Genomic DNA, 13,400 nt, shown 5'->3' on the forward strand with positions numbered 1-13,400 from the left:
TGGCAACATATAGATACGTCAATAAGGACTGTGTTCTGATATAGGTAATTAAATAGTTTGTCTTATGCAAAAGATGAGGCTAGTAATGATTTATGATTAACCTCTAGCCATATTTCATTTCAACCTAATTTGTTAAAGGTAATGTTTAATATATGATTATACATGCAAATTTGATGTTTTACACTCTTTTCTATTCAGCAATTTATATTAATATACTTTGCATTTTTGTCATAATTTAATGATAATAGTTATATGCAATAAATACTAAATTATTCCATCTGCTAGAACTCTCATAAGTAATCCCAAACCTTTTAATTTTTGTTCTCTCACTTTTCCCTTTCATTAATTTAGAGAGAATAGTTGTGCTTGAACACCAGGTGTTATATATTAACCCAAGCATCCTTGTTCTCCACTGACTGCTATTATAGGTTTCTTTCTCACCCAACCCTAGTCTTTTAGAAGTTAGCTTGGATGAATCTTTTCATGCCCTCAGAATAAGTAATTTTAATTAATAGTTTAAGGTAGCACAAAATAAATTATTGGTAAACTAGGTCTTAAAATCTATAATAAGCCATGGAAATAGTTGTCAGAAATGATTAGAATCTCAGAAATTGTCTAGACAGCATAATATCCATAGGTTATATTTACATTTTCAATATCCTTACTCCATATCATTAGACGGAGATAACGCCAGAAGCATTTCTAGACAACATGTTTTATTTTCTTATAAAACTCCTATGACGAGCTTATAAAAGAGGAGCAAAACTTACCCAGTAAACAGATCTAAAAGGTAACTAAATCTGGGTCAATTTTTAATTTTATTGCCGAGCATGATTTTTTAAAAACTTGGCTCTGTTCTTGATTTGTACAGAGAAATGCTTTCAAAAATATTTCTTCTGTTTTGAAGGATTCTACTAGTATTTATTTGCATGAGTGTATTTAAGCAACTATTTATTCATATGTGCAATGTGCCAGGTAGGATGCTACATGTTGGAAGTGTAAAGATGAATGCAACACCTCCCTTACCCTCAGAGAGCTCAGTGTTTACTCAGGGAGAAAAGTACATAAATTATTTCCATAGCACTAGGATAGCTGTGAATAGGCTACTGTGGGAACTTAGCCCTGTGTAGGGGCTCAGGATGGAAGCAGAGAACACCACCTAAATACACTGTGAAACCCAGTGTTACTTCTGAATTATCCGTCTTTATTTTTTGGCATAAATGTTCTCAAAATTTGAACAGTTTAGTTCATCAAAGTCCCATGCCTTCCATATGCCCAATACTGTTTTAAGGTCTGAGAAGAGAGCAGTGAACAACTTAAAGAAAATCCCTACCATCAACAAGCTTATGTTCTGGCAAGGGTGATATACTGGAACATAAGGTGGAGTTATAAAAGAAAAGGAAAAGACAAATATCTGTGTCATGGTGAAGTTTATTTGACAACTCTCTACTGAATGCCAGATACTTTGTTAGGTACAGCAGACATAAAGATGTCAAAGGTACTATCCCTGCCACAAGGTTTTTATTTTGTATATCCTGCTAACTAAGAATGGTTTTATATTTTTAAATTGTTACCCAAAAAAGACTGTTTCAGGGCACATGAAAGTTATATGAATTTCAGTGTCCACAAATAAAGTTTTGCTGAATGTATCCACGCCCATTTGTTTATGTATTGTCTGTAGCTCCTTTGTGCTACAGTAGAGTTGAGTAGTTGAGACAAAGATTATATAGTCTGCAAAACCTAAAATATGTACTGTCTGGCAATTTACAGAAAAAGTTTGCCAACCTCTGGACTGGTCCAAGAGTCTCTAAACCTTTTATTTCCTACCCCATCAGAAAAAAAAAAAAAAAAAAAATATATATATATATATATATATATATATATGTTTGAGTAAGTAGCCCTAATATATTTTAAACATTATATACATGCATGTATGTACTAATATTAATATGTACATTATAAAATATACACAGTAAAAATGAGAAAAACATGAACAAGATTTTAAAATGATTTAAAATTAGTTTATTTCTTAATCATACAGAAGTCTTTGCTGTCATGATTAATAACTTTTTAGTGAGAACAGTGTCACTATGTCATTTTTTTATGTCTTGCTTAAAAATAGGCGGTAATTAGAAAGTTTAGCTCCAAGTTCATTTTATTTTGATATTTGGTTTAATTTCTCTCATAATTGAAACATAAATCTGACAAAGATTTGTAGGTCCAAATTGAACAAATGCACCATTAGCAACTTACTAAATTGTAGTGTTAACTTTTATCAGACCAATCCATGAATCAAGCAAAGATTTCCTGCTGAACCATGACTAGTAAATTCCTGTCTTACTTGATGACAGCCAGTTATTCTTGCAACTAATCTGGGGTGTTGCATTTTTATATTTCTAAATAAATGGGTTTAAATTGGACTTTAATAAATGGGTCTTCAACAAGTGCCATTGGGAAGATGGGCTCTTTCCATTTTTTCTTCTACATTATTAATGTGTAGACCCTCATCCTCATGTTTGTGTACTCATGCCTGTTCCAGACAGTACATCTAACACCAGGAAGAAAGAGGAAGTAATTCAAGCAAGGGTGAAGGGGACTGACTTGGAAGTTGAGTCTGTTGGGACTGACTTGGAAGCTGGGTCTGTCTGTGTGGCTTTTCCAGTAAAGTAGGTTTGAAAAGGAGTTACTTTCTTACTAATTGTTAAAACGTCAAGGAATTTCTTCACTTTTTGTAAATGAAAAATGCCTAACTCATGCTATATTTCAAGTTTTTTTTTTTTTTTTTTTTTGAGATGGAAACTCACTCTGTCACCCAGGCTGGAGTGCAGCTGCGTGATCTCTGCTCACTGCACCCTTTGCCTCCTGGGTTCAAGCGATTCTCTTGCCTCAGCCTCCTACGCCTGGCTAATTTTTGTATTTTTAGTAGAGATGGGGTTTTGCCATGTCGGCCAGGCTGGTCTGGAACTCCTGACCTCAGGTGATCCGCCCGCCTTGGCCTCCCAAAGTGCTGGGATTACAGGCATGACACTGTGCCTGGCTAATTTCGACAGTTTTAAAATACTTTATCTTGAAATAACCAGAAATATCTCTGGTTTTCATGTTAACTTCCTATTTCATTTCAAAATATTGTAAATATTTTATTGTATTTGAAATATCTTGCTTTTATTTAAAGAAGAACAATCTTCTTGACTCTGTAGTATTCTGTATACTTCAGTTTCAATTTCTTGCAATGGCCTTGAATTTTATGTGTGGGTTTACCTGACTCAGGAATCCTTCCCTCATAATTTTTCCACAAAACCTCTTTTTATTAAATAAATCATTTATTTTGGTTATGTGTTTTCTCTGTTAAATTGTTCTATTGGTGACTCAAAGAAAAGTAGTTTATATATGTCATTATGGAAACAATCTAGCAAATACTATAAGGTGAGATGTTTTTAAAAAGGTTATATTTTTATCCAACTGTATAGTAAACCTCCTACACTAACTGCTTAAATACTTGCTTTAGCAAATTTTCAGTAATGATCTATACGTGTCTTCTGATACGTCAGTATTTGCTGACAGAGAAATGTACTTCAGCTTCCTGCCATGTTGTTTTGCATGGATTGTTTCAGCTGCTTTTACCAAGTGTTTCTCTAATGCCATGGTACCTTTTGTCAGTTGTTATTAAAGAAAATTCATGAGAAGCTTCTAAACACATATCATTAAGTTTACAAAGTATCACTAAGGTACTGGATTTGAGTATAACATTCTAATTATTGCGGAGAAAAATGACGAATGACTGAGAATTGAAGAATGAATGAATGAGAATACAAATGAATGAATAGGCAGCTGGTTCAACTTTTGACCTTCTCATTTGATCCTATTCTTATATGGCTTCTCAGTAATAGCTTTAAGAATATAATGTTTGCTGAAGTGAAGGAATTTGTCTATAATAGGAAATTGTATCATGGCATATGAGAAGCATAAAAAAATGGTTTAGTATTTACAAATGTGGCTTTAAAAACATTATAGGCTGGGCGCGGTGGCTCAAGTCTGTAATTCCAGCACTTTGGGAGGCCGAGGCAGGCGGATCACGAGGTCAGGAGATCGAGACCATCCTGGCTAACACGGTGAAACCCAGTCTCTACTAAAAATACAAAAAATTAGCCGAGCGTGGTGGTGGGCGCCTGTAGTCTCAGCTACTCGGGAGGCTGAGGCAGGAGACTGGCGTGAACCCGGGAGGCAGAGCTTGCAGTGAGCCTAGATCTCGACACTGCACTCCAGCCTGGGTGGAAGAGCGAGACTCTGTCTCAAAAAAAAAAATAATAATAATAAAGAAAAAATAATAAAAATAACATTATAAATGGTCAACAAGACTTCAAACAGTGTTTTTTAAAATCACAAAATACTACATTTTTTCTCATGTATTATAGATATATCAAATGTTAAACATGCTAAAAGCTTGCTTTTGTTTTGAATACCATAACAAATCAGTATGTTTAGAAATAGTTTCATATTCAATTACGCTGTTTAGAGTTAATATTGAATTATGAATATTGCTCTATTTAGCTTTATTATTGTATTATGGATCTGGAGTTAATGATTTGGAAGTGTTAGCTGCCTAATTAGTAGAATGTATCTTATTTCTATAGAATAAAATGAGTCATTATGGTCTTTTCACATGAATGATACTCATTTCCAATCAACCTATGCAGCAAATTTATAAGTATAAAAAACTGTTGCTGATTCTAAAGCAAGTTAATATATTTAAAGAAAAGGTCTTAAATATCACATTGGTTCAACAAATATTTATTAAATGTTTACTGCATTCCAGGAATTATGCTCTTTGCTAGGAGTACAAAGATAAGTAAGTTCCTATTTTCAGCTTCGAGTTTAGAAGAGATAGATTTATCACATAATTTCAATGTAAGTGACACATAAGGAATTAATATGGAAGACTAGGATAAGGGTAATTATTTTCAAATCAGGTGCTTTAGGAGAAGTCTTCCTGAAAAATTAGTGGTTGAGCACAGTCTTGAAGTATAATAGCCAGATGTGAATTTGGAGGGGGCAAGGATGGGCATTAACAGATGGAGAGGATGGTAAAGATGACCACATTTCAGGCAGGGAGAGCAGCATCATGAGCAAAATAATGAGTGTGTAACAACACAGTTTATGTAGCAAAACTACAAACAACCTAACATTATTAAAACATAAGGGGTAAGATGAAAAGCGGTTAAAAGGCTGAGGTTGGGAGGTGATAACGCTAATAGCTAGCATTCTTTGAAAGCTAGTTAATATACACCAGGCTTGTCATGCATGATCACACCCAGTCTTGACAACATTCCTCTGAGGTGTATAATCTTACATTGCTCTTATTGTCCTGCCTGCCTCCCTACAAAATAATTCTGTGATGGCGTGATATCAGCAGTGTGTGCCATTAAAAACTGAATGGGTACACGGTAATGTAGAAATGTCACTGGAAGCAGAGAAACTGTCTACCTAGAGACTGCCAAAGGTGACGCCACCACACTCTTAGGCCAGGCTGTGAAGTATACAAATACAGACACTTAATCTTGTCACTGTTCCAGAGTTGATTCTACTTGGAGGTTGCGGATTGATGATAACCACATTTACAGGAGACTGAAATTTAACCAGAATTTTTTTAGGCAATAGAGACATAGCCCAGCATATGTGAGCGGAACATAGGGATTTTGATGAAAACAAAAACAATATGAGTCAGCAGAATGATGTACTTGGCCAGTAAGATAATAAAATCAAGAGGGTGAATTAACAGAGGTGTAAGTATTTCAAGGTGAGGGAGGTGGACATTCTTTCCTACCTTGCATTTGTTAAACCACAGAGTATTTGAGAGACAGAGAGATGTGGACACCAACCCATGTTACATGAAGATAAGTTGAGTACTTTAGCCTGAAAGAAGGAATGTGGTCTTCAAATAACATTTATGTGGCTCTTGAATTAATTTCCTTCTGTCCAATCTGACTTTTCTTCTTAGTTCGACTCTTATCTCTAGTCACTTAAATTACTTCAGCCCAAATTATTGAACATAAGAAAAATCCACTCTGGCAGGTTTAAATAGAATATAATTTTAGAGGATATTACGTAGTTCTTGAATTAACAGAGTTGCAGAAACAGGCTCTAGATAACATTATAGGACTAACTTCCAGAACCACACAACTGAAATACAGTTCCAATTAAGGAGCTCTTATCCCAGAACTATTTGATCAAAATGTCTTAATGAAAAAGACACAGTTAATGCCATCAGTTCTGTAACAACATCACCTCTGTTGCCACCTACATCAGCAAAATGGATGGCCTATTTGTGGCCTGCTTCCTCACATAGTTCACTTCTAAATCTACACCTCCTATGCATGCATTTTATTGGTGGAGACTAAGCCACATGCCTGCACTCTAGTTAAAAGGGAGACTGACAAATGTAGTTTTTATGGATTCTACCTTTGTCAGGTGGGACTGACAATATGAGGATGTATTAAATTGTAGAGGGTATGTTCAAGTGATGTTGAGCAGCAAAAAATGACACATGACCGCTAGAGTTTCCTGACCGGTCTCCTTCCTTCCAGTCAGATTTTTTTCATCCTTTGAGACCCACAACCTGGTGAAGACTTCTCTGACCTTTCCATCTGCCCTGTGTTTCCAAAGAATCTGATACATGCCTCAGTTAGAATTATTTGTTACTACTGGACCATAAATTATTTATCCAACAAACATATATAGCATTTACTAAGTATCAGGCATTGTTCTAAGTGCTTTATAAATAATATGTAATTTGAGTATAAAAACAGTCTACCAGATTAGACAGCCTACCATAGTTTCTGGTGTGTAGTGTGTGTTCAGTAAATAAGTGATTCAGAATTTTAAAAGAGAAGAAAAAAGGTCATGCCACCCACCTTAACACACATTATTTTGTTGTACATATTTCATGTCCAATCATTGAAGGAAAAATTTGGCAAAAATTAAACTACCCTAAGATGAGTGGGGCTGTCTGAGGACGTAGGGAGTACACTGTCAGTTGAAATAGATACATATGCTGGGTGTGGTGGCTCACGCTTGTAATCCCAGCACTTTGGGAGGCCGAGGCGGGTGGATCACTTGAGGCCAGGAGTTTGAGACCACCCCAGCCAACATGGCAAAACTCTGTCTCTAAAAATACAAAAAATTTAGCTGGGTGTGGTGGTACGTGCCTGTAATCCCAGCTACTTGGGAGGCTGAGGCAGGAGAATCGCTTGAACTTGGGAAGCGCAGGTTGCAGTGAGCCGAGATCAGGCCACTGCACTCCAGCCTGGGCAACAGAGCAAGTCTCCGCCTCAAAAAAAAAAAAAAAAAAAGGAAATAGATACAGAACATAGATGAGCATCTGTGGACCACATTATAAGTGCTATCCAACCTAGTTTCTGTGATTCTACTGTGATTCAACAGTGCCAGAGCCTATGAGAGAGAGATGAAAAAGATGTCTTCTGCCTTCTAGTAAGTCATTAACAAGTAAAATATCCAAATGAGAAATAACATTAGATAGAAAAGTGGGGATAGGGACAGTGATCCAGGTAATTAGGAAGAAAGGTCATGTATATATACACAAAATTTATAGGTATTGACTATGAATGAATCATCATAGGAGTTGCTGCAGTGGTTGCAAATATAGATTTTTGCTGTCAACAAAGTTATTATTCAATAGATAGATGCAATTTGTCTACTTTTGAGGATTGTCTTCCACATTCTCACATATGCATCTTTAAAATAACTTTGATGCCAGGCGTGGTGGCTCACGCCTGTAATCCCAGCACTTTGGGAGGTCGAGGTGGGCGGATCATGAGATCAGGAGATCGAGATCATCCTGGCTAACGCAGTGAAACCCTGTCTCTACTAAAAATACAAAAAATTAGCCGGGCATTGGTGGTGGGCGCCTGTAGTCCCAGCTACTCGGGAGGCTGAGGGAGGAGAATCACTTGAACCTGGGAGGTGGAGCTTGCAGTGAGCCGAGATCGCGCCACTGCACTCCAGCCTGGGCGACAGAGGGAAACTCCATCTCAAAAAGTAAAATAAAATAAAATAACATTGATACTGTTCTTCGCCAATTAGTTTACTTTATCAAAAAAAAATAGAATGCTCAGAATTTCTGTAAGAGTAAAGGGATAAAAATACTGATTTGTTTTCTTAAAAAATTTAGATATGATTCACATACCATAAAATTCACCCTTTTACAATGTGCTCTTTTTTTTGCTTTTTCTTTCTTTCTTCCTTTTTTTTTTGGAGACAGGGTCTTGCTCAGATTTCCAGGCTGGAGTGCAGTGACAGGAACACAGCTCACTGCAACCTCCACCTCCTGGTCTCAAGCGACCCTCCTGCCTCAGTCTCCCAAGTAGCTGGGACTGCTGGTGCACACCACCATGTCCAGGTAATTTTTTAAAAGTTTTTATAGAAGCGAGGTCTTGCTATGTTGCCCAGGCTGGTCTCAAACTCCTGGGCCCAAGTGATCCTCCTTCTTGGGCCTCCCAAAGTGCTAGGACTTTGGCATGAGCCACTGTGCGTGGCCAAATTCATAATTTTTTTTTTGTATATTCAAAGAGTGTGAAACTAGCACAACAACTTTGAGAACAGTTATATCACCCCATAAAGAAACACCATACCCATAATCAGTCAGAATCCAAACTCCCTCCTCTTCTCCCCTGGCCCTGGCAACCTCTAATTTATTTTTTGTCCCTATAAATTTGCCTATTTGGGACATTTAATATGAATAGAATCATAGAATATATGGTCTTTTATAATGCTTCTTTCACTTAGCATAATGTGATTTCAAGATTCATCCAGGTTATAGCATGTATCAGCACTTCATTCCTTTTTAGAGCTGAATAATATTTCATTGTATGATATGCCACATTTTGTTTATCCATTCGTCAATTGATGGATGTTTGGATTGTTTCTACTCCTTGGCTATTATCAGTAATGCTGCTATGAACATTCGTGTGCAAGTTTTTGTATGGACATATGTTTTCATTTTGCTTAGGTATGTAAGCTGGGTCATATGGTAGATAAATCTGTTTAACTTTTGGAGGAACTGCCAGACTGTTTTCCAAAGTGGTTGTATCATTTCTCTTTCCCACCAGCAATGTGTGAGGGTTCCAATTTTTTCAATTCGTTGCCAACATTTATTATTTTCCTCTTTTTTTCTAGCTATCCTAGTAGAAGTGAAGTAGTATCTCACTGTGGTTTTGATTTGCATTTCCCTACAGATTAATGATGTTGAATATCTTTTCCTGTGCTTATTGGCCATTTGTATATCTTTTTTTTTTTTTTTTTTTTGAGATGGAGTCTTGCTCTGTCACCCAGGCTGGAGTGCAGTGGTGTGATCTCAGCTCACTGCAAGCTCTGCCTCCTGGGTTTGCGCCATTCTCCTGCCTCAGCTTCCTGAGAAGCTGGGACTACAGGCACCCGCCACCACGCCCGGCTAATTTTTTGTATTTTTAGTAGAGATGGGGTTTCACCATGTTAGCCAGGATGGTCTCGATCTCCTGACCTCGTGATCCACCCGCCTTGGCCTCCCAAAGTGCTGGGATTACAGGTGTGAGCCACCGTGCCTGGCCTGTATATCTTCTTTAGAAAAATGCCTATTCAAGTGTTTTGCTCATTTGTTACTGGACTCTTGTCTTTTTATTACTGAGCTGTAAAAGTTCTTTGTATATCTGGGTACACATCTATATCAGACATATGATTTGTAACCATTTTCACCTATTCTGTAGATTGACTTTTCATTTGGTGTTGCATTTTGAGGCACAGCCATTTCCAACTTGGTTTTGTGACCCTGTCAAGGGTGTCTTCATATGTCACAAGGATTACCATGAATTTCAAAATGAAGAAAAACAATTTGTCTAATCAAAGTGTTATAAGTGTATATATCACAAAATAAAGGTAGATTTCCAACTGAATTAAAGTTTATTGAACCTCAAAACAATGTGTTCTTGTAACTGAATACTTTTCCTTCTAATGAGTGACATTTATTACCGCAATACCGCTGTTTCTGCTTTTTTTTCTTTTCCAAATCCAACAACTTCTTGTGAACTTTCTTCAGTGACATATTATAGATATATAGACCCTGACAATTTGCAAATTGTATTTGCTTTCCCAGGTAATAATGATCCTAAGGGAGCATATGCCAAACAGCATTTTGTGTGTGTATTTGCTATCAAGATAAATAAAGAGCTTTGTTAGCATAGATACCATGTATATCTATGTTATAAACTGCCAATTTATTCTGTGGAATAGTTTTAAAAATATTTTTTTCTTTCTGCTCAGTAGTTGGCTAGGTAGAGATGTGAACCATGAATACATGGTACAATTTACACAAAACTGTGGTATCTAGAGTGAAAAATAATAGCGAAGTATCCCAAAAAAGGATTTTTGACATTAGTCACCACATGAATTAGTATTTTAAGACATAGAAATTATTAATGTTTACTAATCACTTTTGAAGCTCTTAAGTGGAAATTTATCAATGCTCACAGTAAATGTTATCTCTTACAGGAGGACATGAACCTTAACGAAGAGAAAAAAGCTCCTTTACGAAACAAAGACTTTACCACCAAACGTGAGATGGTTGTCCAGTATATTTCTGCCACTGCCAAATCTGTAAGTAGGGAGATTTTTCTAGCTCCAACAGAATGAGCAATGAGCTTAGCATCATTTTGCTTAAAAATAAACAAACCTCAGCTCTTCAGATTACCTCATTGTACTCATATAGACTGTTCAGAAGACAATTTATGTATGTTATACATTTAGTATTAAATATATATTTTTAAACTATTCATCATTAGAAATGGGACGTTTCCATTATTACAAGCAAGACAAAGGATACAAAGCTCTGAGGTAATCCAGTCCAGTCCTGAGCTTTTGTGTACATACTAAAAATCGACTGCATTTTGCAGATATTCCGCCAAAATGTGGTTTGTTAGATGAAAATTTCGGATTTTGAAGAAGGTACAACTTAGTATAGTCACAGCTTAAGTTTACATTAAAGCTACATGTCTGGTGTCTACTTGCATGAAACTTTTAGCCATATTTTTTAATTCGCAGTTAGCTTTTTTCATAATTTTATATGATGCAAACTAAGCTGCCTCATAATTGCTATTGTATAGCTTCATTTAATGTAAAGGATGTCACCTAATAGGAGCTTTAATCAAATCTGTTTGTGAGTCCCAAGACTTGAAAGTAAAGTTCATTGAAAGGACTTGTTATTATTAGGAAAGTGTGTGTTTTAGTGGAGTATTTTGCTCTGTTCTCTTCCTAATGCACTTCCAAATATAGTCTTAAGCTTTGATTTTTTTTTTTGGTAAGAAAAAATTGTATTTTTGAAATAGCAAAATGCACCTTTTACATTTCTGTAAAGAAAAAGCTTTTAGGCCGGGCGCGGTGGCTCACGCCTGTAATCCTAGCACTTTGGGAGGCCGAGACGGGCGGATCACGAGGTCAGGAGATCGAGACCATCTTGGCTAACACGGTGAAACCCCGTTTCTACTAAAAATACAAAAAATTAGCCGGGCGTGTTGACCGGCGCCTGTAGTCCCAGCTACTTGGGAGGCTGAGGCAGGAGAATGGCGTGAACCCGGGAGGCGGAGCTTGCAGTGAGCCGAGATCGCGCCACTGCACTCCAGCCTGGGCGACAGAGCGAGACTCCGTCTCAAAAAAAAAAAAAAAAAAAAAAAGAAAAAGCTTTTAATACCTAGAGTTCATAAAATCACTGTATGTGTGTATATGTGTGTATATATATGTATACACACACAGTGATATTTTGTGTGTATACATATGCGAGTACACACACATACACTATTTAGGTCATGTGTTTTGAATTTCATAAGTTGACCATTGCAGAAAACAAGTCTTCATTGAAAAAATATATTCTAAAGTTATTTGGCTATCCTATTAATGCTATTTCAGTACAGCAATTCCAGTGGCAATTACTAATGCATTTTGCCATGAATTCTACGATTGTATTGATTCTATATTGTACTTGAAACAAGCTAAATCTGAATGCTGAACTATTTAAACATAACACATTGCAGCTCCGCCATAGCAGAGCAACAGCATGTTTTTTAATTTGCTTCTGGTATCCAAGGGCAGAAATATGTTTCAAGTGATAAGTGAAATTTGCCATGAGCGTCGTTTTCAATAGAATTAGGTGATGCCATAGGGTTTTACTTTGAAATTCTGATGAATCTCTTCTCATTTTTGCACTCAAGTTATTGTTCACCATAAAATGCTTTAGGAAATGCAGGATGTACATTCAATGTTGTTTTTCAAACACCTAAAGGCTGATACACTAGTAAATCTATATGACTGAATCTGAGTGCAAAGTACAGATAATAACATATGAATAATCATGTGGTGGTTTTAATGATAAGATTTTGTTAGAGTCTCTGGCTCATTTGTTGTTGTTTGTGTAAGTGGGACTGAATATAATGATTATATGAAACTCTTATTCCTTGACCTTTTGAGTATTACATGATTTCTGTGCAGAACTTGTTTTCATTTATTCTCATATTATTTCCTCTTCAAGTGACCAAAGAAATGCACACTTCAAGTTATATACAGATTTTTCAGATTAAAATGCAAAAAATTGGATAAATATTAGATGAGCTCACTTGAACTGCATTATTCAAAAGATGGAAATTCAATGTTCCTCAAAAGACATGAAAATTCTATGTTTAAGGCATTAGCCTCAAAATCAGAACTACTTAAGGGCCCTTATTTGTTTCATTCAGTGTACATATGAGCACCTGAAATATGCACAGCACTCTGATAAGATTTCCAGGATTATACATATTTTTGCTAATATTTTTTGTGGGCCAGATACTATGATGGAAGAAAGCCTGTTGACAAGCATTTTTGAAGCTTTCTCATCTTGGAAAGACGTTAATTAGTACTATGTTTTCTATCATTAAAACCACAAAAATTAGTTATGTAATTTCCTTTTGAAGGTGAGAGGGTTGGCCTTCAGTGACAAACAATAATCTAACCTTTTTACCTTTTCATTATCACAACACTAAAGTTTGCATTTAGAGTAGACATGATAGTTACCACTACTTTATGAAAATGCTTTCTAGTTAGTCACAGCTTTCATCTTGAGGTAGCAAAGTTAAGGGCTAGAGTCCCTGGTGGAGAAATGTTTTATAGTCACATGTAAAACATGTGAGAATTGTAGTTAAATTTAAACGTAAATCATACATTTTCCCCGTTTAACACCTGCATTAATCATTTTGTATGGGATCTAAAACTAGATTTTAGATAGAAATGTCTATCATGCTCCTGGGTTCTTGAGTAAGGACATAAAAGTAAAATGAAGCTATACACCAATATGTGGTCAAAACTCGTTTCTAAAGCAAACAAGAGTC

The 13,400-nt window shown here is 36.1% G+C and overlaps 1 protein-coding gene across 5 annotated transcripts in view; it reads left to right on the top strand.

Moving 5' to 3' along the window:
* Positions 1–13,400, top strand: part of DIAPH2 (diaphanous related formin 2) — a 922,276-nt gene that overhangs the window by 62,673 nt on the left and 846,203 nt on the right. For all 5 annotated transcript variants that reach the window (XM_054677168.2, XM_054677165.2, XM_054677169.2 and 2 more), the window contains one exon: positions 10,537–10,641. In XM_054677168.2, coding sequence (XP_054533143.1) covers positions 10,537–10,641 — 105 coding nt within the window. The remainder of the gene's footprint in view (positions 1–10,536; positions 10,642–13,400) is intronic.

Source organism: Pan troglodytes, chromosome X, assembly GCF_028858775.2.
Source record: "Pan troglodytes isolate AG18354 chromosome X, NHGRI_mPanTro3-v2.0_pri, whole genome shotgun sequence".
Classification (NCBI taxonomy): domain Eukaryota; kingdom Metazoa; phylum Chordata; class Mammalia; order Primates; family Hominidae; genus Pan; species Pan troglodytes.